At 43.6% G+C, this 23,341-nt stretch overlaps 1 protein-coding gene across 2 annotated transcripts in view; it reads left to right on the top strand.

Moving 5' to 3' along the window:
• Positions 1–23,341, top strand: part of WDR44 (WD repeat domain 44) — a 593,855-nt gene that overhangs the window by 472,481 nt on the left and 98,033 nt on the right. For both annotated transcript variants that reach the window (XM_086918723.1, XM_086918724.1), the window contains exons 16-17: positions 18,467–18,568; positions 22,454–22,569. In XM_086918723.1, the coding sequence (XP_086774849.1) occupies positions 18,467–18,568; positions 22,454–22,569 (218 nt within the window). The remainder of the gene's footprint in view (positions 1–18,466; positions 18,569–22,453; positions 22,570–23,341) is intronic.

The raw sequence follows: 23,341 nt of genomic DNA, 5'->3' as shown, positions 1-23,341 counted from the left end.
AAAAGCGCCGGGACACTCTATGGAGTAGCCGTGCGCTATAAAAGACAAAACTAACATAACATAACATAACACAACATGGGCACTCAGACACACCTAGCCTTTCTTTGTGTGGGGGTGTCAAAAGGGAAAGCATAGTCAAGCTGTCATACGTGTATTGGAGACAGGCTGCAGGCACACACAGTTTTAAGAGCAGAGAAATGCCAAGTTTCTAAAAGTATTCAAAAGAAACAATTGATGGACGGAATGCTGGACAATGCAAGCATTAACCCCCGGTCACAAGGATCTGGGTTAAATCCATCATTCTTTTGCTCACCACACCACCCCAGTTTAGACCCAGCCATATGCAAATCAGTTTTGACCCGGTTCCTTGTGGGAACAGTCCAAGCAGAACCACCATGCCAGATTCTCCCTGGACCGGAAACAAGCATCCTGGCACCGGTTTCAGGGCATCACCCTTAATCAGCCAGGCTAACTTGAATCCAGTGGTGTAGTGAGAACAGGACCCACATCTGGGCATACCCTTCCCACTTAGGGCGACATATGCGAAAGAAACAATTGATTGTCGGAATGCTGGGCAATGCAAGCATTCACCCCCAGTCACAAGGATCTGGGTTAAAGCCATCATTATTTTGCTCACCATACCACACCAGTTCAGACCCAGCCATATGTAAATCAGTCTTGACCATGTTCCTTGTGGGAACAGTCCTGCCCGAGCTGCCAGGCCAGGTCCTCCATGAATCGAAAACAAGCATCCTGGGACCGGTTTCAGGGCATCACTCTTCTTCAGCCAGGCTAGCTTGAATCCAGTGGTGTAGTGAGCATGGGACCCACATCTGGGCATACCCTTCCCACTTAGGGCGACATATGCAAAAGAAACAATTGATGGACGGAATGCTGGACAATGCAAGCATTCACCCCTAGTCTCTTGGATAAATCCATCATTCTTTTGCTCATCACACCACCCCAGTTTAGACCCAGCTATATGCAAATCAGTCTTGACCATGTTCCTTGTGGGAACAGTCCTGCCTGAGATGCCAGGCAGGTCCTCTATGATTCGGAAACAAGCATCCTGGGACAGGTTTCAGGGCATCACCCTTCTTCAGCCAGGCTAGCTTGAATCCAGTGGTGTAGTGAGCACGGGACCCACATCTGGGCATACCCTTCCCACTTAGGGCGACATATGCAAAAGAAACAATGGACGAAATGCTGGACAATGCAAGCACTCACCCCCAGCCACAATGATCTGGGTTAAATCAATCATTCTTTTGCTCATCACACCACCCCGGTTTAGACCCAGCCATATGCAAATTAGTCTTGACCCTGTTTCTTTTGGGAACAGTCCAGCCCGGACTGCCAAGCCAGGTCCTCCCTTGCCCAGAAATAAGCATCCTGGGACCAGTTTCAGGGCAAGCCAGGATGCTTGTTTCTGGTTCGAAGTAGACTTGACGTGGTAGTTTGGGCTGGACTATTCCCATGAGGCACAAGGTCAAGACTAATTTGCATATAGCTGGATCTAAACTGAGATGGCGAAGTGAGCTAAAGAATGATGATGAATTCAACCCAGTTCTGAGACTGGGGGTGAGTGTCTGAAAATGTTCAACGCTCCGTCCATCATCCCTTTGTGTTTACTTTGTTCGCCCTAAAATGGTAGGCCATGCCTAAGTGTGGGTCCTTTGCTCACTTTGCCACAAGATTTAAGCTAGCCTGGGTGAGAAGGGATGTTACCCTGAAACCGGACCCAGGATGCTTGTTTCTGGTTCAAGGAAGACCTGGCTTGGCAGTTCGGCTGGACTGTTCCCATGAGGCACAGGGTCAAGAATGATTTGCATATAGCTGGGTCTGAACTGAGGTGGCAAAGTGAGCTAAAGAACGATAATGGATTCAACCCAAATTTGTGTCTGAAAAGTATCAGTGCTTCATCCTTCATCTCCTTGTGTTTGCTTTCCAACTTTCTAAAAGTGGCATTTCTAAAATAGTAATGTTAAATCCAACTTTAACAGGGAAGAGGATTTATCATCACCATTCCAATAATATGAATCATGAGAGAGCTACTCTTTCTCAATCTGGAATTACTGCTTAAAAGTTTACTAAGGAATTCCCAATGTTAACCTTTGAGAGAAGTAGCCGTACGGGCTACCTAGGGCCTACCTTAGGGGTGACTTATGCGTAGTAAAAGGGGAGTGTAAGGCTTGACACGGTTTTTAATTGCCAAGTCGACATGGCAGGAAAACTGCATTTACAGGACCTGCAGTGGCAGGCCTGAGACATGTTTAAATGGCTACTGAAGTAGGTGGCACAATCAGTGCTGCAGGCCCACTAGTAGCATTGAATTTACAGGTCCTGGGCACAGGTAGTGCACTCTACTAGGGACACACAGATTAATTAAATATCCCAATTGTGGATAAACCAATGTGACCATGGTTAGGGAGAAGCACATACACTTTAGCATTGGTCAGCAGTGGTAAATTGGTCAGAGTTCTAAGGCAAACATTAAAAATCAGCAAACTGAGGAAGTAAGTAGGCAAAAGGTTTAAGGGTGACCCTGCAGACAGGGCCATTTCCAACAGAGACCAAAGCTATCTTTAAGAAAGATGAGAGAGCCTAGTCCGAAATCTATATAGCAATGGATATAGCTTCAACAGCTTGTTGGGCAGGTTGCGAGCGCAGCTGTCTTAAGACAACACAGCAGGCTGAATGCAACTTCGGTTAGACAGGGAATACAATTAAAAATATTAAATATGCTGCATGGCGTAGTAGCTCTATTAGGGAAATTCATAGACCACGCGCTACAATCCATAAAATCTGATATGGACATGCCAAGGTATTTAGGAGTATTACAGCAACCTTGTTTCCAGCCTTCTCAAGGAGACAGGATAAAAGGACAATAATATTTCAGAGGAGGCTGCCAATCAAGTTGATTTCAGCCTTACCAACAGTCCCTCCAAAGTTACAGGCAGTAATATTCTCAACAATACAGTGCTCCACTGGCTGTAGCCTGTTTGACACAGACATCCAGTGGACAAGAATCAGCAGGACAACAGTGACATTCCCCCCACCTCACCACCTCCCCCACAATTCATCTATAACCATTCAACGTTTTACAGCTTCTGGAGTTCTAAGACTTTAAATCAGCGGGCTTTAGACCTAATCCAGATCACCCTCGAATGTGTGCAGAAACCTCCTTGAAATCCACCTCACTGGAGGTCACACCAACATCTTCATATTATCAGATTAAATTCAGTCAGTCATACTCAAAGATGCTATAGAGGAGGTTCCCTGCACTTATCGAATTTTCACTCATGAAAAAGAGTTCAGGCAAATGGGGACAAGTGTTAGATTTGAGACAGCTTAACAAGTATGGGAAGAAGCTGTTGCTAAGAATGATCACACTGCAGGACATTCCGCAACTACTAATCCCAGAAGATTTCATGACATCCTTTGACCTCCAGGACGCTTTTTTCAATATCCTATATTAATATAAAACACAGAAGATACCAAAGATTTGATGTGGTCGGATGCCAATATTATTTCTGTCACGGCAGCTACTCCTCGCGTTTGAAACTGCTCGCGGTCACCGGGCTTCTAAAACAATCCCGGTGAGGTGACGTGGACACCGATTACAATATCCAACCAAAACATAGAGGCAACATTGACTTAATCAACCCATCACCACCACCGGACTGCCCGTGGGGGCGCTGGTAGGATTGCTCTACCTCACCATCTATATTGGTATTTTTAAACAGAACAGGCTGAACAGTCAAGTGATTCCACTCACACCCCAAGACAGTAGGTGACCTATCCCCTGGAAGCTTGGACTGAGTTCCCACCTGACCAGCTTCATTGGTGTCCGATCCAGACCATTAGTCGGATTACGGCCAAGTCCCCCTCCCCCTTCCTTGTCCCTTGTCCTGAGGAAGACCCGCCGCCGAGGCCCGAAATACCCCAAGAGCACCAGGGTCGAAACGTCGACGCTTCTCAACCAATGTGCCTGTACCTATATTGTCCCACCCCTTCCCCCCTCCAAAACCGTGTGGACAGGCCTATATAAACAGCGGAAGGTTTCCCGCTTTGTTCTTTGTAAATATCAGAATTGTATATTATAAAAGCTTTCTTCCTTCTTCTAAACACTTGAGCACCCTTTATTCTTCTCACAGACTATACTTAATAGTCCTTGCGCCGTTTATGATCATTACTGTTTTATAATAATTGTAAATAAATATGTAAATTTCGGTAGTACAAATATCCAGAGTGTAGTTATAATCATTTATTTTGCTGACCTAACAGGGTATTCTTTCATTTGCATTTAATGTGTATAGAGTCATTTGAGAAATTATTCATATCTCCCTCATAAAGCTTGAATCAAAGCATGCGGATTTAATTGCATTTTCCGAATCAGAAATGTTTCTCATGTAAGGTTTTTCCTGATTGATAGTCAAGGACCATTGTTTCTTTAACTATTATTATTTCAAAGCCATGCCCTTAGGCTTAAAGTCTGCTCTCAGAATATTTGCCAAATGCATGCCGCCATTTGCACCTTATTTAAGAAGGGACAGTCACTAGGTTTTTCCATATTTCGACTGGTTAATAAAAGAAACATCCTTCCACGCTGCAAAGTTCACCATGAAAGCCTGCCTCAGAGTATTCAAATGTTTAGGATTAAAACTCAACAAGGAGAAATCCTGTGTCCCTCCTTCGAAAGAGATAGCATTTCTGGGAGGGGTTCTCAATAAAATCCCATGCAAAGCCTTTCCCAAAAAAGAAAGGATCCAATAAAATGGAAAACCTGTCTTCATCCTTCTTAGAAAAAGGCTTGCTTCAGTTCAAGTCTACAAGCCTTTCCTAGGGATGATGTCTTCTTGCATCCCTCTTATACCAAACTGTCTATTCACCAGGCTGCTCTGAGGACATTTAGACATACAGTCAATTCAAGCTCTAAGGTCTTTCGGCTATATTATCAAAATTATTCAGTAAAGGATGGTAGCCATGACTTGGTGGATACAGAAAAGCAATATCAAGTTTTTAGATCTGGTACCGGCACACTGTACAACCCCCATGCTCTATTCCAAATTTTGTGTATGGGCTGCCATACACAAAATGTGTGGGAATGTGTCATCAAATCACCCTGAAGGTAGAGCATATCCCTTATATAGATAATCAGAGGATGGACAATTTAAGCCGACCATCGAAAGAGTGCCTCGCATAAGACTCAGTCAACAACTGTCGGCAATGTTCTGGAAATGGGGAAAACTAAACCTAAATTTATTTGCAGCAGCTCTGAACAGCAAATGTCAAATGTATGCCTATAAATACCCTCACCAGCGATCATGAGTGGAATCTTTCCGAATAGCTTGGACAGTGATCTTTCACCTACGCTCTCCCCCGCCCCCCCCCCCCCCCCCCCTCTCCCTCTGATTCTCAGGCTTCTCAATAAAATGAAGAGGGAGCTTGGTCTTCTTATCTTTATAGCTCCTGCACGGCCAAGACAATTTTGGTACACAGAGCTCCTCCTATTGTTGGAACAGTATTACATTCCACTCAAACTCTTTGAAGAAGCAGTATAGTTTTTTTCACGAAAAAGCTGGAAGACCCTTGAATGCCAAAGTTGGTGCACATAGGAGTGTGACAAAGTCTACAGTCCTCTATGCTGGAGTTTCATTGCTTGATATATGCGCAGTGTCTACATGGGAGAACAAACATATGTTCACTAGGCACTACTGTCTAGATGCTCCAACAAGAGATGATTCAGCAGTTGGTTAAGTGGTTCTTCGCCATCCATTACATTGAGGTGAACTATCTCTTTTTTGATGTACTAAAAATGCGTTCTGATCATGTTAAGTGCTTTCCAACACCACACTTGTCATATTCCGTGATACTGCTCGCTATTCAAATTCAAACATTTTAACATATGAACAAATAAATATTGGAGAAAAATAAGGTACTTGCATGTACACTGCGGTGCTCCAGGATTGATAGCTTTCATAGATTCACATCCAATTGTCCCTCCTCCCCTTTACAGAAGCTTACCACTTCAATCTTTTTTATCTTTACACTTGTGCTGAGAAGTCTGAAGTATGGCAGGAAAGGGTGATTCGAGTGTTGATCTCTGGCTGTAGTTTGGCTCTTTATAAAATTATATGAATTGGTTAACAATGTCCCTTGTTTAAGCTTACCTTAAATGTTTAGCTTTACACTGCTTTCTATGAGTACCGTGGGACTCTCACCTTGACAGGGATGATGCAAACATGTGCATTTATGAAAGATATCAATACTAGAGAACTACATTATACTGGTAATGACCTTGTTTTTTTTCTTTGTATTAGAAATTTCTATTTAATTTGTATTAAGGAAAGAAATATCATTGTTCAAGGGGACGAGGCCATGTGAGATGTCTCTGTTTGGGCTCATTGTCATGGGCTACTTTTGTCCATCAGTGGGTCTAGCCTTATTGAAGATTGCCCATCTGCACGAGGGAACTTGAATGACCCCATGTTGATTTACCAAATATACCTCACTGGCCCAAGACCCTAATAATCCTAGGTTTCTCTGGCTCTGCAGAGCCTCAGTTTTGGTCCAAGGCAGTAACGAACATTGTTGACAAGCAAGAAATTACATCAGTGTCCACATGAACAGTAATGAGCATGTCTGCAGTGAGCACCAAGGATATATATTTGAAGAAGACTGTAATGATCGTACATAGTCCTAGTAACTAAAGAGTATGAATGGTCCCTTGCAGTAATGAGCATTAATGACCCATCGCAGTAATAAACAATAATGGCTATATGCAGTACTAAGCCACAATGCCACCAATCTGTTATGAATATCTCTTGCCCTAAGCAATGTTCATTCTAATTTAATTATTTTCTATCTGTGAGGCATCTGTATATTTGTGGCGCACACTTTTCTGTACTGTGTGCGTACTCTAGAATAGTGATGAGCCGCTATGCATGTGATCGTGGTGATGAGCCACTATGGGATGGATGGCATTGAGAATTTGATGCTCTTGCCACAAAATCTACCAACTGATGCATAATTGGCATATTAAAAATGAAATTGTTTCTAGGTCAAATCCTGCACACAAGGTGCAGCGCCGCACTGCTTCTTTTAACTGATCAAACTTTTGCCTACATCATGGACATACACATCGCCAATTGAGGAACTAGGAACAGGGCTTTTTTGGGGGGGACGGAAACAAAAACTTCAGGTTATGAAATGTAACTCCAACTGGGTGGAATTAATCTTTTTTATCATATTTTGCATCCATTTCATATTTACATTTCTTTTCTCACAGCTACAGTTATTCCAAAAGGGCATAAGACTTTAGAAGAATACTAAACATGTTGGATCTCTAGTTAAGGACCAATTTCCAGAATCCTTTACAGCAATCCATGTATTATAAATAATAAATTACAGCACTGTTCTGCAAGTCTTTTTTTAATAAAATAAATAGGTGGTTCCAACTGTCCTGTTATATATCCGGATAGAGCGAAATCTGAATATAACCGAGGCGTGCTAAATAAATGTGACTTTTTAGTTCTTCTGCAGAGTGGAGTATGTTATGTTTTACTCATTCTTTTTCAGTCTGCCAGGTAGAAAGACCACTCTAATAAATCCCTCTCCTGTGTTTTGTGCTGAAAGTGTAGATGTCTTTATTTCCTATCAGACTTGTATATTTTCACAGTAAGGAAATGCCTCTTTCTGCATTATCACCCCCAACGTTTTGAACTGATGCCTCTGGTTTTTCAACTCGGAGTGTACGAAGGCCTGCTGACCAGAACACAGTGCCTGTCTACTAACCCATTACAAAATGTATGTTGAATTGGCTACCCCGAATTGGCATAAGCTGACTTATAAGTCCTTAGTATATGGTACCAAGGGTTCCCCGGGCATGTAAGTTAGAATACGTATGACAAAGTACAAAATGTCTCTCAGCCTGCCACTGCTGCCTTGAAGAATAGTTTTAAACTGCTACTTCGACTTTTACGTTTAAACAAATGACAAATCCCTCCCTCCCTCCTCTTAACAATATATCCAAGTTCCCCCTAAGGATGGCCTATTGAACCTTATGGCATGGAGCTGTAAATTATTAAGTACGGCATGTCCTTTAATATGTTCCAACAGCAAAACCACCAAACTGTAATTTTTGCTGCAGAGTTAGTAGCCCCATTTGCAAGTGTAGTGTTACTGGCTGACCTCTCGGTCTGGCTACCTTCTGAATGGGACTACTACATTTGGTACTTCAAGGTATCAAATTAATCGTGGTAGAAAACCCAAATTGGTGCCCAAGTCAAATTTTTTGCCACTTTAAGGAAAGGCAACTTGTCAAAAGTTGCCAGTCTGTTGTCCAGTTTATCTGGTGGCTTTTCACAGTTGCTGGCCACCAGACAACTTGCCCTCCTTATGTGAACGACTCCCAGGCTCAAGAACAATAGAGGCCTGCTACAGAGAGAGGAGTTGGTCCAAAAGACGAGCTTGAAAGTGGGAAACAGCATTTGGTGGGAAAATGAGGCTAATGTAGGACTTCCCCTTTGTTCAGGTAGACGCGCTGATGGTGGGAACAGAGTGACTAAACAGGTTATCCCAGGGCCGTGTAGCTGCACCTCTAGGGTGGGCGACCAAGCGGCTAACATTCAAGGCAGAGCTCAGGCATCTTGGGAATCGGCAGATTAGTGCACTCCGGGATTGCTAGATGCCACACATAGCTGGAAGTCCTCACAAGGACATGGGATCCTGGTAGCCCACTCATTAGTGACCGCACCATCCCCCCCAGGCCACTTTCTGGGCATAAATATCACACCCTGAACCTTGGATCAAAACGGAACTCAGAAAGGACCGAAGGGCTTACCTGTTTTACCCCTGAACCAGTCAAGGGAGGCTGCATCCACTGCTGGACTGCACCTGCCCAACTTGGGCTAGCACGGAGAGGTTTGTGCATGTGGCTCCTGGTTTGTTAAAAAGTTGCCCCAGACCAAATAAGTGACTCCAAGTTTCGCACTTCTTGGAGACTACAAGTCCAGATCAGGAAGGTGGAGAGCCCTGGCCAACAGCAGGCGCTGAAAGTGTGCCATCATCACAGCTATATGGTACGTGCTTTTTGGGACCCAAGACACTCTCTATCTCAGGAGGGGGGCGCCAACGCAGGAAGGATAAGGGCCCTGGCCAACAGCAAGCAGTAAAAGTGTGCTTTCAACACCACTGCTCAGGATGCTCTTCGTGGAAACTACAAGTTCCAGGAATCTCTCTACCCCAGGAAGAGGAGTGGGCACTGGCAAACCACAGATGCTTAAAGTGCTCCATCATCACTGCTGTGTGGGTCGTGCCATGGCAAAGCCCAGGCCAAGGGCGGGCTTGTCTTCGTCATCGACAGGCGGAGGCTGGGACAGGCCACCCCTCTTGGCTCGCCCATCCAGAGCCTGCTTCTCAACACTCCAGGATATAAATTCTATTTGGGGAACCCTGGAGAGACCCAAATCAGATTGTTTTGCCTGCATATATCTGGTCATTGTTTTAAACATATACTCCTAGGAAGCTACTGCTGTATTTTAAACCTCTTGGACTTGTGCCCTGTGTTCTTCTCATAACATTTCCATCGCCTTTCACTTCTCTCTGCTCTCTTTGCCCTTTATCATGGGGAAAAAAAAGCTGAGGAGGTCCCACATGGTATATGCAAAATAAAAAATAAACACACAGCTGAAAATTGTACTTTAAAGGAGATTAACATAGAGGAGGTGGAATCTATCTTTAATGTAGAGTAGGCATAAAGTGACTAAGCTCCGGACCACAAGGTAACCAAGATTTTCAGCACGGTTGACAAACCAACGCCATGTGCGGACATATATTCACCCCCTTTCGATACAGAGACTGCGTCAAATACCTCTCCAATAGATTTGCAAGAAGGATGCCTCGCTTCAATCCGTACTAATTGATTTGCACCTTTGGCTGTACTCATCGAGTCTGTGGATAATAATAATGCGATTTCCCCCAATTGTTGGGGCTTACCACTCACAAAAAGGCCACACACTCTGTCAGTCCCGCAATACTTGCTAGCAAACTCCTTCCTATTCTTGAGCACTTACAACAGGAGGTGGAGTGTCTACGGGCCTCACTTAGATCTTGGTGGACGGGTTACTCGGCCTCAACAGTGACCGATATCCAGTCCACCGAAATATAAACCCCATTATAATCTATGGGATTTATATTTTGGAGGATGGGATATCCGTCACCGTTGTGACAGAGTAACCCGTCCGCCAAGATCTAATTCAGGGCGTAAGTCTCTAAGACTCAAAATTGACAGAAATGATTGAGGTCCTAATGTTGCAAGGATCAACTTCCAATGCTCTTGTTAGGGATTTTGTACATTCAAAACAAATAATTAAAGACCCAAACACATCCAAAGCTAATTCGGACTCTTGAGCTTCCTCATAATATTGCTGAGGGCCACTCCACTAATCCACAGTGGCATTCAGTGGCACGTTCGATGCACATCATTCCTTAGAAAGGAACGGTGACCTTAGGTTTATGCCCCTCAATTCACACCTTCAGGCAGAAATGTTCCCAGTGTGGGTTTTGATAAAGGTAATATCACCACTTTGACATTGCGCCAACTCTAAGAAGCCAGAAACCCCTAGGCCATCATGCTAGAGAAAGAAAGGTTTACATGATAAATGTTCCAAAACATGATGGAAGTGGGAGGGAGGACCATGAGTACTTAAGAAATAGTGATACACTGGATCAAATATCACAGACACTGCTGTTTCCTAATCCGATCTGACATATCAATCCAGTAGTTCCCAATGAGCTCAGGTTCTCTAGAGTTCATTGAACTGAAGTTGAAAGATTGAAATCTCTAGATTTAAGGTATCCTATGAACACTGGTTCTAGTAATCTATTTAAACTTAACGCTCCCCAGGCACTTAGCCCTCGCACACCAAGCCTATCCATCTCACAACTCCGAGAGCCACCAGGAGAAGATCCCAATGCCTACACATTCGTCTGCTATAGTAGATTCCAACCTTATTGAAGTTGACCAACTATCATTTGTGAGACTCTCTCTCGATATCAAACACCAGGATGACAAAGTTTTCTCACATAGCAATATTCAAGACAATAATCAGCAAAAGGAATTCAACATGCCAATTCAGTTTACTAACCCCTGCAGAAGATCTATTCGCCCTAGCTGCTCTATCAGAGAAGATGTTCAAGATCAAGCTCTTCAAATCTACCACTTATCCTGGAATGTAGCCTGCTTATGCTCAAAATTGATTGAGTGGAATGAGTTCATGGACACGTACCATATTTGCCTTCTACAGGAAACATTGGCAACGACCAATATAGACAGGGCAGGATACATTTTGTTTACTACAGAAGCATTCCCCTAAAATGCTGGCAGTCCCTCGGGAGGGCTATTAATCTGGTTTAAGATCTCACTCGCTTGCACAATTAAAAGATTGAACATTCACCGGACATCTTGGGCCTAAGCATAAAGACAAGTAAAGAGTTCTCCATTTACAATGTTAATGTTTATAAGCACTCACTCCCTACAAACAAAGAGTCCTTGACCCTTCAAACCCATGAAAATTATTTATCCTCCATAATTTGTCGTACCAGAAAAAATCTTGCTGGATATTTCAACACCATCTTCAAACCTCTGTCTTGCTTAACCAATCTAATGCAATGTGAAGATGAGTCTAGGCATTCCAAGTTTGGCAGCCGAACTGATCAAGTCATGGCGTCCAGTTACCTTGCAAAACTTTATCATGTAAACTGCAAACGTGCTAAGGCCTCTTACACTGCTTCCACAATCACTTCAGTGCAAAATTGTCCTCGAACTCTCTTTGCCACAGTTAAGAAACTCACAGGAGCTGATACCGTCCCCGCGCTGCCGGCTTTAGATGGCACACAATGTAATGCCATTGCAGACTTTTTTATATCCAAGGTGGAGGGCATCTATCAATCTCTGGCCTCCCTTCCTCCCCCAATTGATTCCTCTCAACACGGTCCGTCCTGTAATACCTCCACCTCCCCCACTGAGTTCATCTACAACTGGATACCATTTGATGACTCTTCCTTCCTATCCTGCCTAAAAAGCATCAGGTCAGGCTCTCCGCGGGACCCAGTCCCCATGAAGATACTTAAACAACTTGACCTTGAACCACGGAGATTCCTAATGAGGCTGCTAAACGTCTCTCTCACTGAATCTCAGGTGGAACAGGACTGGAAACATGCCATGGTCGTCCCCCTGCTTAAAAAATCTGGTGCTGACATCACAAATCTTGCCAACTTCAGGCCTATATCCCTCCTGCCAGCCTGTTCTAAAATCTTAGAGCGTCATGTTAACACCCAGCTTAGTGAGTTTGTTGAAAACGTGGGATATCTCCATCCATCCCAATCTGGCTTTCGCGCTAATTATTCCACCGAATCTGCACTCCTTGGGGTAACTGAGCGACTCCGACACGGTATCGATGGCGGTGAGACCTTTGCGCTTATTCTTCTTGACTTAAGCGCTGCTTTCGATACCGTGTCCCACTCCATCTTACTGGAGTCTCTCTGTTCCCTTGGCGTTGCTGGATCAGCGCTCGCCTGGGTGTCCTCATTTCTTAGTGAGCGCACCTTTCAGGTTTTTTCAAACAAAGCTGAATCTGCGATTCATTCCTCTGCCTACGGCGTCCCTCAAGGGTCTATATTGAGCCCTTTGTTGTTCAATATTTACATCAGACCACTTGCTTCCATCGCAGAGGACGCCGGTTTGTCTATATACTCATACGCAGACAACACGCAGATTGTGTTCTCTTTGTCTAGCAGCAGGGCTCAGGACACTTCTGCCCTTAAAACCGGCCTTTCTCGTGTTGCAGCTTGGATGCAAACGCATCTGTTAAAGCTCAAAGGAGACAAGACCGAGGTGATCATACTAGGCAAACATAAAGATCTTTGGGGTTCAAGACACTGGCCCAGTGATATGGGTCCTCTGCCTACCCCCGTGCCTGTTGCTCGTAACCTCGGTGTCCTAATCGACGACAAACTATCGATGAGGCAGCAGGCAACTAAGGTCGCTGCAATCTGTTTCAACACTCTTCGCTGGTTGCAGAAGATCATATGGATGTTGCCTGAGTACACTCGTAGAACTGTCGTACAGGCCCTTGTGATGTCCCATATCGACTATGGCAATGTGCTTTATCTAGGAGCAGATAAAGCTATAATCAATAAACTCCAGGTTGTACAGAACTCTGCTGCTCGCCTGCTGCGCAATGTCCCACGGAGAACGTCCGCAATGCAGGCTCTACGTGACCTCCATTGGTTAAAAATTTCAGATCGTGTGGCCTTCAAAACTTTGTGCATCCTCTTCAGATTCGTCAAGGTTCTGCTCCTGCCTACTTGCACAATCTTGCGCAGCCATATCAGCCTGGCCGCCTTCTGAGGTCATCTAGCAGTGGCAATCTTGTGATTCCCAGAATCCGATTGGCAAAAATGGGAGGCCGTTCATTTGCATATCTAGGACCCAAGATGTGGAATGCTCTCCCGTTGGCGCTTAAAACAGAAACGAGTCTTCTGGTTTTCCGCAAAAAACTGAAGACTCTTCTGTTTTAAATTTTTTTTTCCGGTGTAGTGTCTCCCTTTCTGCAGTGCTTGTTTTCTTCTCCAGTCTGTCCCTGCCGCCGGGAAACCCACTGCGGGTAGCTGTGCGCAATACAAGTTCAATAAAAAAAAATAGCTTCCTTACCCTGTCCTATGGCCTAAGAGCCTGCAATGGTAGATCTGTTTCGGATACGCAGGAGTCCTCATTTTCAAAAGTGGTGCATTTAAATGCCATATTGATTATATAATTGACAACAGGTTAAGGGAAACAAATTAAATTTCAAAACAATCCCACGGGAGGATAGTGATCATAACACCTCAGAATCAACACTGAATATTGATATTTTATCTGCTCATATCTTATTCATAGCCAGAACTACCCAGAGTCTTCATCCTAAACAATAGAAGAGTAGTAAATCGGCAGAACATACAGTATAACACCAATATGGCCACAATTTAGTACTCCTTTTCTACTATTTTAGATGCTATGGTACTTTCACCCAGACCACTAACCACATGATACTGTATCGAGTGTAGACAAGCTAAGGAAAATCTCATAACTGCAATTAAAAAACAATCCCGAGACTTCATTAGAGAAGCAAGAGCCATGTATGAAGATGTCCTAGCCACTAAGAAGAAAGATTGGGACAAAAAGAATTGGCAGTATCTATTAAAGCCGTCCCGATCCAATGATAATATTGCCTTTTGGCATAAAAGATCTGATGATGGTCTATCTCTTGTTTCGTCCAGAGGACATTTCTTACAAGCACGTCTTTGGGTCAAGCATTTCTTGGCTCTTTCTTTCAAACCAGGAGTTTACTCCACTTCAACATTTGGAAAGCAATTCGGCCAATGGTTTCCCTTTCCAATGATGAGTGCATTGCCTTTTCTATGAAATGTATGTATGTATGTATATGTATGTATAGGCATTTATATAGCGCACTACTTACCCGTAGGGTCCCAAGGCGCTTCGACCGCTGCGAAACCCTTCCTGGCTTCCCTGAGAGATGGTCCCTTAATGGGTATCTCCAGGGTGAGACCAGGCATCCCGGGCGGTCTGGTGGGGCCGTTAGTGAAGATGAGGCAAGCTAATGCCCAGAGTTGCCGAGTGTGATCGCTGATCAGAGTGGGCACCGAGGCGGGAGAATTATCGAGTCCGCTGACCCTGGTCCAGAAACCTGCCGCGCCAGGAATCGAACCCTGGTCCCGGGCCGTCCTCTGCTCTCGGGTCTGCCGCCTCTAACCAGTGAGCCACACTACTTCAAGATACAATCAGAGCCATCAATTCAGTTTACTCAGGCAAAGCAGATTTAGTCCCAAAGAAAAATCTGTGGGAGGAGTTTGAAAAACTCTGCTGCCTAAGAGGCCTAGAAAATAACACATAAAAAGCAAATTACATGATATTAAATCCCAAATAGGCTCCAGGAGCATAATGCGATTGGGAACTGATATTATTCAAAAAGCACAAACCTTTGAGTATCTTGGCTTAGGAACAGCCAATCCACTATCATGCAGGCCTCAAATCTAAAAAGCCAGATTTTTTGTACACCACAGATCAGCAACAATTTTTAAAAATGCCAACTCTATATAACTCTCACGTGCACTCCCAAGTATACAAAACGAAAGCTCAATCAGCTGCACTACATGAAGCCGACATATGGGGAGAGGAGGTTGTCATCTGCAAAAGAAAACAATTTTGATCATATCACGTTTATGCCTCCCCCAGAGCTCGCCCACTCTACCATTGATTGAAAGTCTATCGAGTATTTATCAGCCCTGCAACTCCTATTTTACTGGCTAAGGGTCTGGTCCCGTGGTGGATTGGAATCTTTTAGAATGGAATGATCCTAGTTCTTGAGCTTGACACCGGCTCTAACATAGGATGATTCCGACATATGACCATGTGGCTCCTCAAACTTGGCATGCACATAACGTGGAGTGACTGTGTAACCACTGGCAAAGCAGCACAGAACAACTTAAAAACATATACTGGGGAACCATTATTGAGCAGTGGCATTGGACCACGAAGAGTGGGAACCTCACTGATCAATTTCGAGCTCACAAGCCGTTTCTCAAGTTTGACATTTACCTTAATGAGATCCGCCCCCTCTCCCCACCCCCCCCCCCCCACCCCCCCCCCTTCCCTAGCAAACTTGCTGAACATAAAGTTAAGAACTGGCAATTTAACTGTGAGACATGTTACCTCCAAGTGGCTCTTTTCTACAAACACTGTTATTACTTGTTTCTGCTGCCCCATGACTGCTGAGGCCATTGATCGTGTAATATTCTTTTGCCCTGCTTATCGTAGATTTAGATCTAAGTGAATTAGGCCTCTTTATTTAAATCTTGGTTTGATAAGATACCAAGAGGCTTCAAGACTTTTTAAATCTGATACGAGCAGGCTAACTGTTCTTGGAGTAAGCAATTTTTTATTTTCAGCCTGGTTACTGAGAAATTGTCTGTCTTAAAGTCTCCCTGATGGCGGGCAAAAAGCCACTTTTGACAGCTGTAAGCCCATATTTGAAATGTACGTATGAATGGCTAATGCACTGTCCTCATTTTAGCACCACATTTTTAATCACTTTTTTGCATCCTGCCCTTACCAAAGATTATGGTTGAATCAATGGCCCCAATTCATGGGGGTACAATGTATGGAGGTTTTTGCTAATCTCTAAATATCTTTGCACTTTGCTATTATTATTTTTTATTTGATTTTATAATGAGCTTTGAGGGGCCGTGCCCTGAAGTTAATGTATTTTGATGATGATGAGGACTCCAAGGGTCAGTCGGCTGACCCCCTGGAACCAGCATGAGGACTATCAAAGCTGAAGTAGCCCATTTTAGCAAGTTAGTAGTCACGTTCTTTGAATCCCCACAAACGGTCAACCTAGGAGAATCATCTTTGATGGCCAAAAGTTGCACCCGAGTCTTCTGAACCCAGGAGTGTCATCTGAGTCCTGTTTGGTTGCCAAAGGCAGACACCAGCCTGCACCAAAGGATACCACTTGACCCATTGTGTCCGAAGATCTTTAGCCCAGCCACAACTGGACTTCTACTGGCTCAAAGTAGACTTAAAGGGACCCTGACTCCTTTGGCTAAAGTCGCCCTACCTTATCCGTGGACAGAGGAATAACCCCATGAAGACCCTCTTCACCAGCACAGCACCCGGAGCATCTTTCAGCATCCTCTGCATCTTACATCCTGAGCATCAGGTCCACTACATTTCAGTCTATGACGGCCTTGATGTAAAGTGTGGAACTGGACTTGATACTGCTTTGGTGACAGGTAAGTGTCCAAATACTCCTCATTGGCGCCCCTGACCTTCTCCCGGCTGGAATGGGTCGCCCAACAGAGGCCGGAGTAGCTGAATACAACACTTTCAAATGCCTCAAGTTTTCAAACTTTACTGTTACCAGTGCTTGTTTGTGCTTTGTACTAAAAAGATTTATGTTTTATTTAAAATTGTATATTTCCGGAAACTTCCAGTGGATTTTGCTTATCTTGATGGCTATAAATTCATACAAATATAATCTATTATTATAAATTGGTGTTGGATTTCATTTGTTTTGCGTGAGGTTTTTTTTATTTCGTCCTTGTGTGCTTCTAAATTATTTAAACTAGTTCCTTGGTTGAAACCCTGCTGCTTGAAGGCACAGTTACCCACCCAGGGTTAAGATAAAGATTTTAGAAACAAGCCTGACTGGACCTAAGACGGTTTCATGAGTGTATTACACAGTAACGTTGCAGACCCATACCATATAATACACTACAATCCTTTGCATTGAGATTTTTGTGTGTTAGCATTTGTTAAAACTTTAAGATAGCTAGGTTTCAATGTGATAGAATGTGAGCATCATTTGGCTTTAGTTGTCTAACTTGGTACATAGTTTGCCCTTCTTGTCACATCATCTGTATCTTCTTTTTCCACGATTTGGTCAGCCCTGTCACTCAATTTGACCACATTATCCCAGTGGCCCTACCTATGGAGCAGCTTTAAGACGGCAAGGCTATCTAAAAATATAGCATCAAAAATCCTTCAGATTGCTTTGCTGTGCTTCGCCTCTTATTCCAGCCGAGAGGCATCACTTTTTGCAACTACTGGTCTTGATTCTGAGTCGTGTGCATTAATGCACAATGCAAGCAATCACTTAGTTCGGTCCATGTATTGCTTTTTTCGGTGCTGAACAAGAGACTGCAGAGCACTATATGAATAGCAATTAAGAATAACAGCACGGTTTCATGACAATTACAATACATGGGAGCCTGCAATCCCGGTACAAAAACCTGTCTGAAATTCCTTATTGCGGTCGCGTAGTGACATCTCTTGTCACCTGTAACTAGACAGTGACGTAGCTGCTCACCTGTAATAAGCTGTTACAGATTAGCAGACAGCATGAAAGGCAGGTCACCGCGCATACGTGCAGCTGCAGCTTAAACAAAACTGCATCAGCGAAAGTGCAGCAGGAGTTGCTTCCAGAAATAAGAAATGTTTTAACTATGCTGCCGCGCACCTAAGTTAACCTCTCGTCATCAAACAACATCCACCGCCCCGTGACTCAGTTTCCCTCTTGCTAACCTCAACGCACATGATTGACAATAAATAAAATATAACCGTTCGCTATATAGTGCTGAATCGCGTTATTAAAAGTAGGACACGGTCGAAGCAGGTTTCTGTTCGTTTTCAGTTCAACATTCGGTTTTGTTTGAATGTGTTAGAGCTCTAAAGTAGAGGAAATACTGAACTACATACAAAGCATTTGTAGCCTGTCGTGGTAAAATAGAAATAGTCCAATAAATATTTTTAGAATTTGTTGGTCTGAAAAGGTGGCTTCTCCATGCTGTGGAATGTAGGAAAATCCGTCTCTCACCTCGAATTTCTTTTCCTTTCTTTCCCTAGCATCTGAAGTACCACACTCAGATACATGTGCGTTCTACCAGAGGCCGGAACAAAGTGGGAAGGAAGATCACTGGAATTGAGCCTTTACCGGGAGAAAATAAGGTACTCTGCTATTTTCCATTCTAATATGTTTCATTGTACGAGCAAACCGGTTTATTATTTTTCACTTTCTCATTCACCCCGTTATTTGGTAGCTTGCAGTAATGATACTATACACTTTGCATCCAGCATTTAAAATTTCGATATTTGTGTTCATAGTCAGATTATTTCCAATCCCCAGTTGAAATGTATTGTGGAAATTTGACATTGTATGTGAAAGAAACTTGAAATATTATACAATTTTGCAAATGAGTACTTAAGAATATGGGTTACTCCTTCAAAAAATGGAAGTCTGCAGCAAGACTTTGTAGGTTTGCTCATATGTTTCTTTGTGCTTTTCAGGGCCCAGTCTCAAACTGAGCACACGATTTTCTGATAACGTGTGCGCATGTCCCCGAAGAACTGAGCGATGCTGGGTGCTGTATAATGTATGAAGCACTAGCATTGCCCTAAATATAAGGGGGCTGGGCATCGCTAGTGAAATGATGCCTAGGAGGGCCTTTCAGGGCTCAGTGTTGTGCTAAAGTTAAACAGTGAAACCGTGAAATGTCAACAGTCATCTGAGAAGGTGAATTTTTTTTGCTGATGGTGCTAGTGCGCAGAGAATAAAGCAGCAACACATGTGCTTTTACTCCAGAAATATCGGTTTATGAGGTGCACTTCTGGATGAAGTGGTCTGTGTTATAGCAGAAACCTCCAGTTCAGGCCTCCTGATGTTTTTGGGGGAATTACCACTTACTGGCTTCAAAGCAGTGACTCTTGTTAACTATTCCACTGAACCAAGACACTAGCCTATTCATCTGTGTTTTTTTTATTTAAATGCTTTATTGGGTAAAGAAACGCATTAAAGAGGAGCCTTTCAAAAAGTATTTTCAACTGTATTATAGCTCTCCGAAGAAGATAGCAGTAAAAAAGATGGAATTAAGGGGGAAGTGAAGGAAAAGCAGAAAATAACTTTATTCATAGCTCTGCCCAAAGTCTAAACTGCTGAGCTCTTCAGCCCCGGGGAAACAAGTCGCTACCTGCAGCCAGTTTACTTGTATAGGTCTCAAGTTTCTTTGCGGGACTCCACTGCCCTCATCTTTGTACATTTCATAGTTTCTCGACTGCCAGTAACTCCTTTTTGATGATATAGATGTCTCGCCTACTGTTAGGTGTCATCCTGCGAAGGCCAGAGAACACCAGTACCTAGTTTCCTCTAAACGTCAGGCTTCCGTGTCTAGAGGCTGGTTGTGACCCAGCCTGCCGTTGCATTTGAGTCCCCAGTTCCACATGGACAGATCCATTTCCCCTCAAGTCCCTTTTCAGGACTCTTGTTTGCAATTTAATCACTTTACGCAACTCCACAGGAGTAACATCCTCATGCCTTGCTGTCTGAAGGTCCTGGGTGATCATTTCCTCCACATCCCCTTCACCCCAAGTGGGGGCACCCTGAACACCTAAACATGAATCCTTAGCCGTGTTGACATAGATTCCATCTCTTACTCCAAACAAATGATACCGGTGACTGAGCACTATCTGAGGTTCTCTTGTTTTCTCATTTCTTTCCCCTGTTCATGTATTGGACTATGGACTCCCAATTCACACTGGTCATGGCATTCATATGTCTACCCATTTTGGATCTCTCTAACTTGGAGATCCTTAAAACCATGTTTATTTATAGACACCTTCATGTCTGTACGGCTAGTTGTATGTCTCATGTCTTTCAGCATGTCTCTAAGTAGTGTTTCACCAGTGTTCATGTTGGCAATAAAGGAGTCTTCCACCTCCAAGTTCTCAAAGGCCTGATAGCTCAATTTCACTGCTTCAACATACTTCAAGCTCAAAGTTTTATGACCAAACTACCTGCTTGCACTTGGCAGTGCACCAGGGCCAAATCAATACTCAACTAATTCTACACGACCCTGCTCCTTCTCCCTGGCTCACTCTTACATCACACTGGAACATGCTGTTGGGGTTTTTGCTTGTGAGGGCAGATCCTCAAAGGCTTGCTGTTTGGTGTGGCCAGCTACCCTCTCTGCTTGTTAGGGAACTCTTTCAACTCTTGGGAGACATTCTCAGGAATGTCTACATACTGTGGTCACACCGCCAGCCAAGCTTTTTGGGGCATGGCACCATCTTGGGGGTTTTGGTAGAGTGATGAAGGGTCTCCCTGCTATCTGAAATTCTGGCTGGGATATGTTGAGAGACATCTGGACTGGATAATCCCGCACCATATGGGTTGTTACACCTCATGCTCCCAGGTTGCTGAGCACTCTCGTCTGAGGTTGCAACGCTCGGCCCACAAAGTGGAAGATGCACAGGTATTCCTCAGCGTGGCGTCTCACTGGGAGCTTGCCTAGCTCTGACCCCAAGCATCTTTTTTTTTTTTAAGGAAGATTTGCACTCTCAAGGTCTGGCTGATTTTCAGACTTCAGGAAAGGGGAGAGGATTTATGGGAAATGCTAATCTAATTATGTCATCTACCTCTATCAGTCTGCATCCTTTGTGTTTCAGTCGAAGGTAGTCCAATCCAAACACCAAAATGGAAACAGCTGAACGGCATAAAGACGTCCTTCCATGTGGGTGGTGAACGGCTTTGTATAGTCAATTGCACTTTGCAGAGAGTCACCTTTTCTGAGTTTTGTAAAAGTTTGGTAGTATCAGTTCATCTGTATTCACTCAAGGAGGTAGTAAATGATCAGAAAAAGTTTGAGTTGTCGGAAAAGGGAGATAGTTTAAAAATAAAAACATATTCATTGCTTTTTATATACACAGTACTTCAAGCAGTGCTAATACCTTGTGTTAATTGTGCTGGGAAGCATCAGTAAAGGTCCACAGGGCTATTATTACATTTCTGCAGTCATCTAAATAGTATTATTATACTTCCCCTGTGGCTGACAGCAACAATGCCATCCCCAGAATTTCAAAACACAGTGGTCATCATTTATACTAACCTCATCTCTTGAGGAATGCCAAATGCTTTCTACAGCACTGGGGCAGAGTCAAAGACCAATACAATTTACCATAGGCTCATATCTCATAACTAATATGCATTTTCAGTTTCTCCTTCAGCAGCATGGTGGTAGATCTTTTGAGTACTTTTTCAACTTAGCAATATCGCTTCCCCTGATTTAGAGTCCCAATTATAGACCACCTAGAGTGTTCTTTCATTACAGTACTCTCTACTTCTTACCATCTAATATTTCTGCCTTTATTGTTGCACAGGAGATGTGCTTTCTCGTTCCATGCCATTATTACACACTTCTTCGCTAATATTAACAGCCTATCTACAGATTTTTTTATTCCGTGCTTCCTTCTTAGGAACTTTAAACTGTCCCACTATTCAACACTTTGGTCTCCACAGGCAAAGCCCATATCTAATCAGTGAGACCTTCTACATCACCTAATGCCATAAACCCCGAGGCATCGGACAATCACAAACCATGTTATATATTTAGTATCATCTAAATGACATCAGGGACATATTCAGGGATAAATGCCATATATTCAAAGCAGTGTCCTTTGGGTCGTATACATACAGTGGAAAAAATGTAACGGTATTTGTTTGAACCGGGCATTTTGCGACATCCTCGCTGAGTATCCTGCCATGATCTCCCAGTCCTCCTTACAGAACCTATATCTTTTTCCGATTTCATTGTAATCTCATCTAATGTGCTTTTGGACTAGGCCAAGTTGTATTTCTGTATAGTGGGTATTGCCTTCGTTTTGCTACGATCTACCAAAAAGGGAGACTTTTTAGTACAAAGTAAATGCCTTCTCTCCTGTCCGTGGTCATGCATGGTGTTCCAAGCTTTTTTGTCACATTTGTGATAAAAAAAAGAAATATTTTGTGTGTTTCTCAGTACATTTGTCAACATGTACAATAAGTTTGTGCTTGTTTTCCAGATACTGGTGACATCTAATGACTCCAGAATACGCCTTTATGACTTAAGAGATTTATCTTTGTCCATGAAGTACAAAGGCTATGTCAACAGCAGCAGCCAAATCAAAGCAAGTTTCAGGTAAAGTTGCAGAAGTCAAAATACTCTGTCTTGCAATTGCTGTATGCATTTCTAAGCGTAAATAAGTTTTTGTTAAATGAGCTCATAAACTTGTCTGGTCAGACTGCGAAATTAAAACGAAATCCAGAAAAATACCTCATTAGCGGATTGAATGGTTTAGATGCCGGTGTATAATTTACAGCTCAACTGTTTGAATAACAAGCGAGATAGTCCACAATCTGATAGAGGCATCTAGCTGCAGATTACTTAATTTAAATATTCCCCAGGCATCAGATTGGATCTGGAAAAAACGTTTTCCTTAACAGTACCTCTGCACACGGGGGGGTGGCATCGCCCGGCTCCGTCCTGACGTTGTCCACGGAAGTGACGTCAATGGAGCTGTATAGCCCCCTACCCTGCGTGCTGACGTCAGTTTTCCTCTTTTCCGCGTCCCAACCCGGATCCGGAGAAGCGGTTACCTCTGTCATGTTTTTGTTTTTCAGGCCTTCTTGACACCTTTGGCATCTGGGAACAGTGTGTGATGCCTTCAGACTTCATGACGTGTAAATCCTGTTCGCGGCAGATGTCGGCGACAGATCCACACACAATCTGTATGTGGTGCTTGGGCGAGCACCATGACTCCGAGGAGTGCGATGCATGCAGCCAGCTGAAGCTGAAGTCCATACGGGAATGTTGCATGAAATTGCTGACAACTCTTATGTCCCGTTCAGAGCCCTCAAGCTGCCGGTCTCCTTCTCGTGCTGGGAGGTCGAATCGGGACAGGTCACAGATG

This window comes from Lissotriton vulgaris, chromosome 4_1 (assembly GCF_964263255.1).
Source record: "Lissotriton vulgaris chromosome 4_1, aLisVul1.2, whole genome shotgun sequence".
NCBI classification, from domain to species: Eukaryota; Metazoa; Chordata; class Amphibia; order Caudata; family Salamandridae; genus Lissotriton; species Lissotriton vulgaris.
This window is presented reverse-complemented; position numbering and strand designations above follow the sequence as displayed.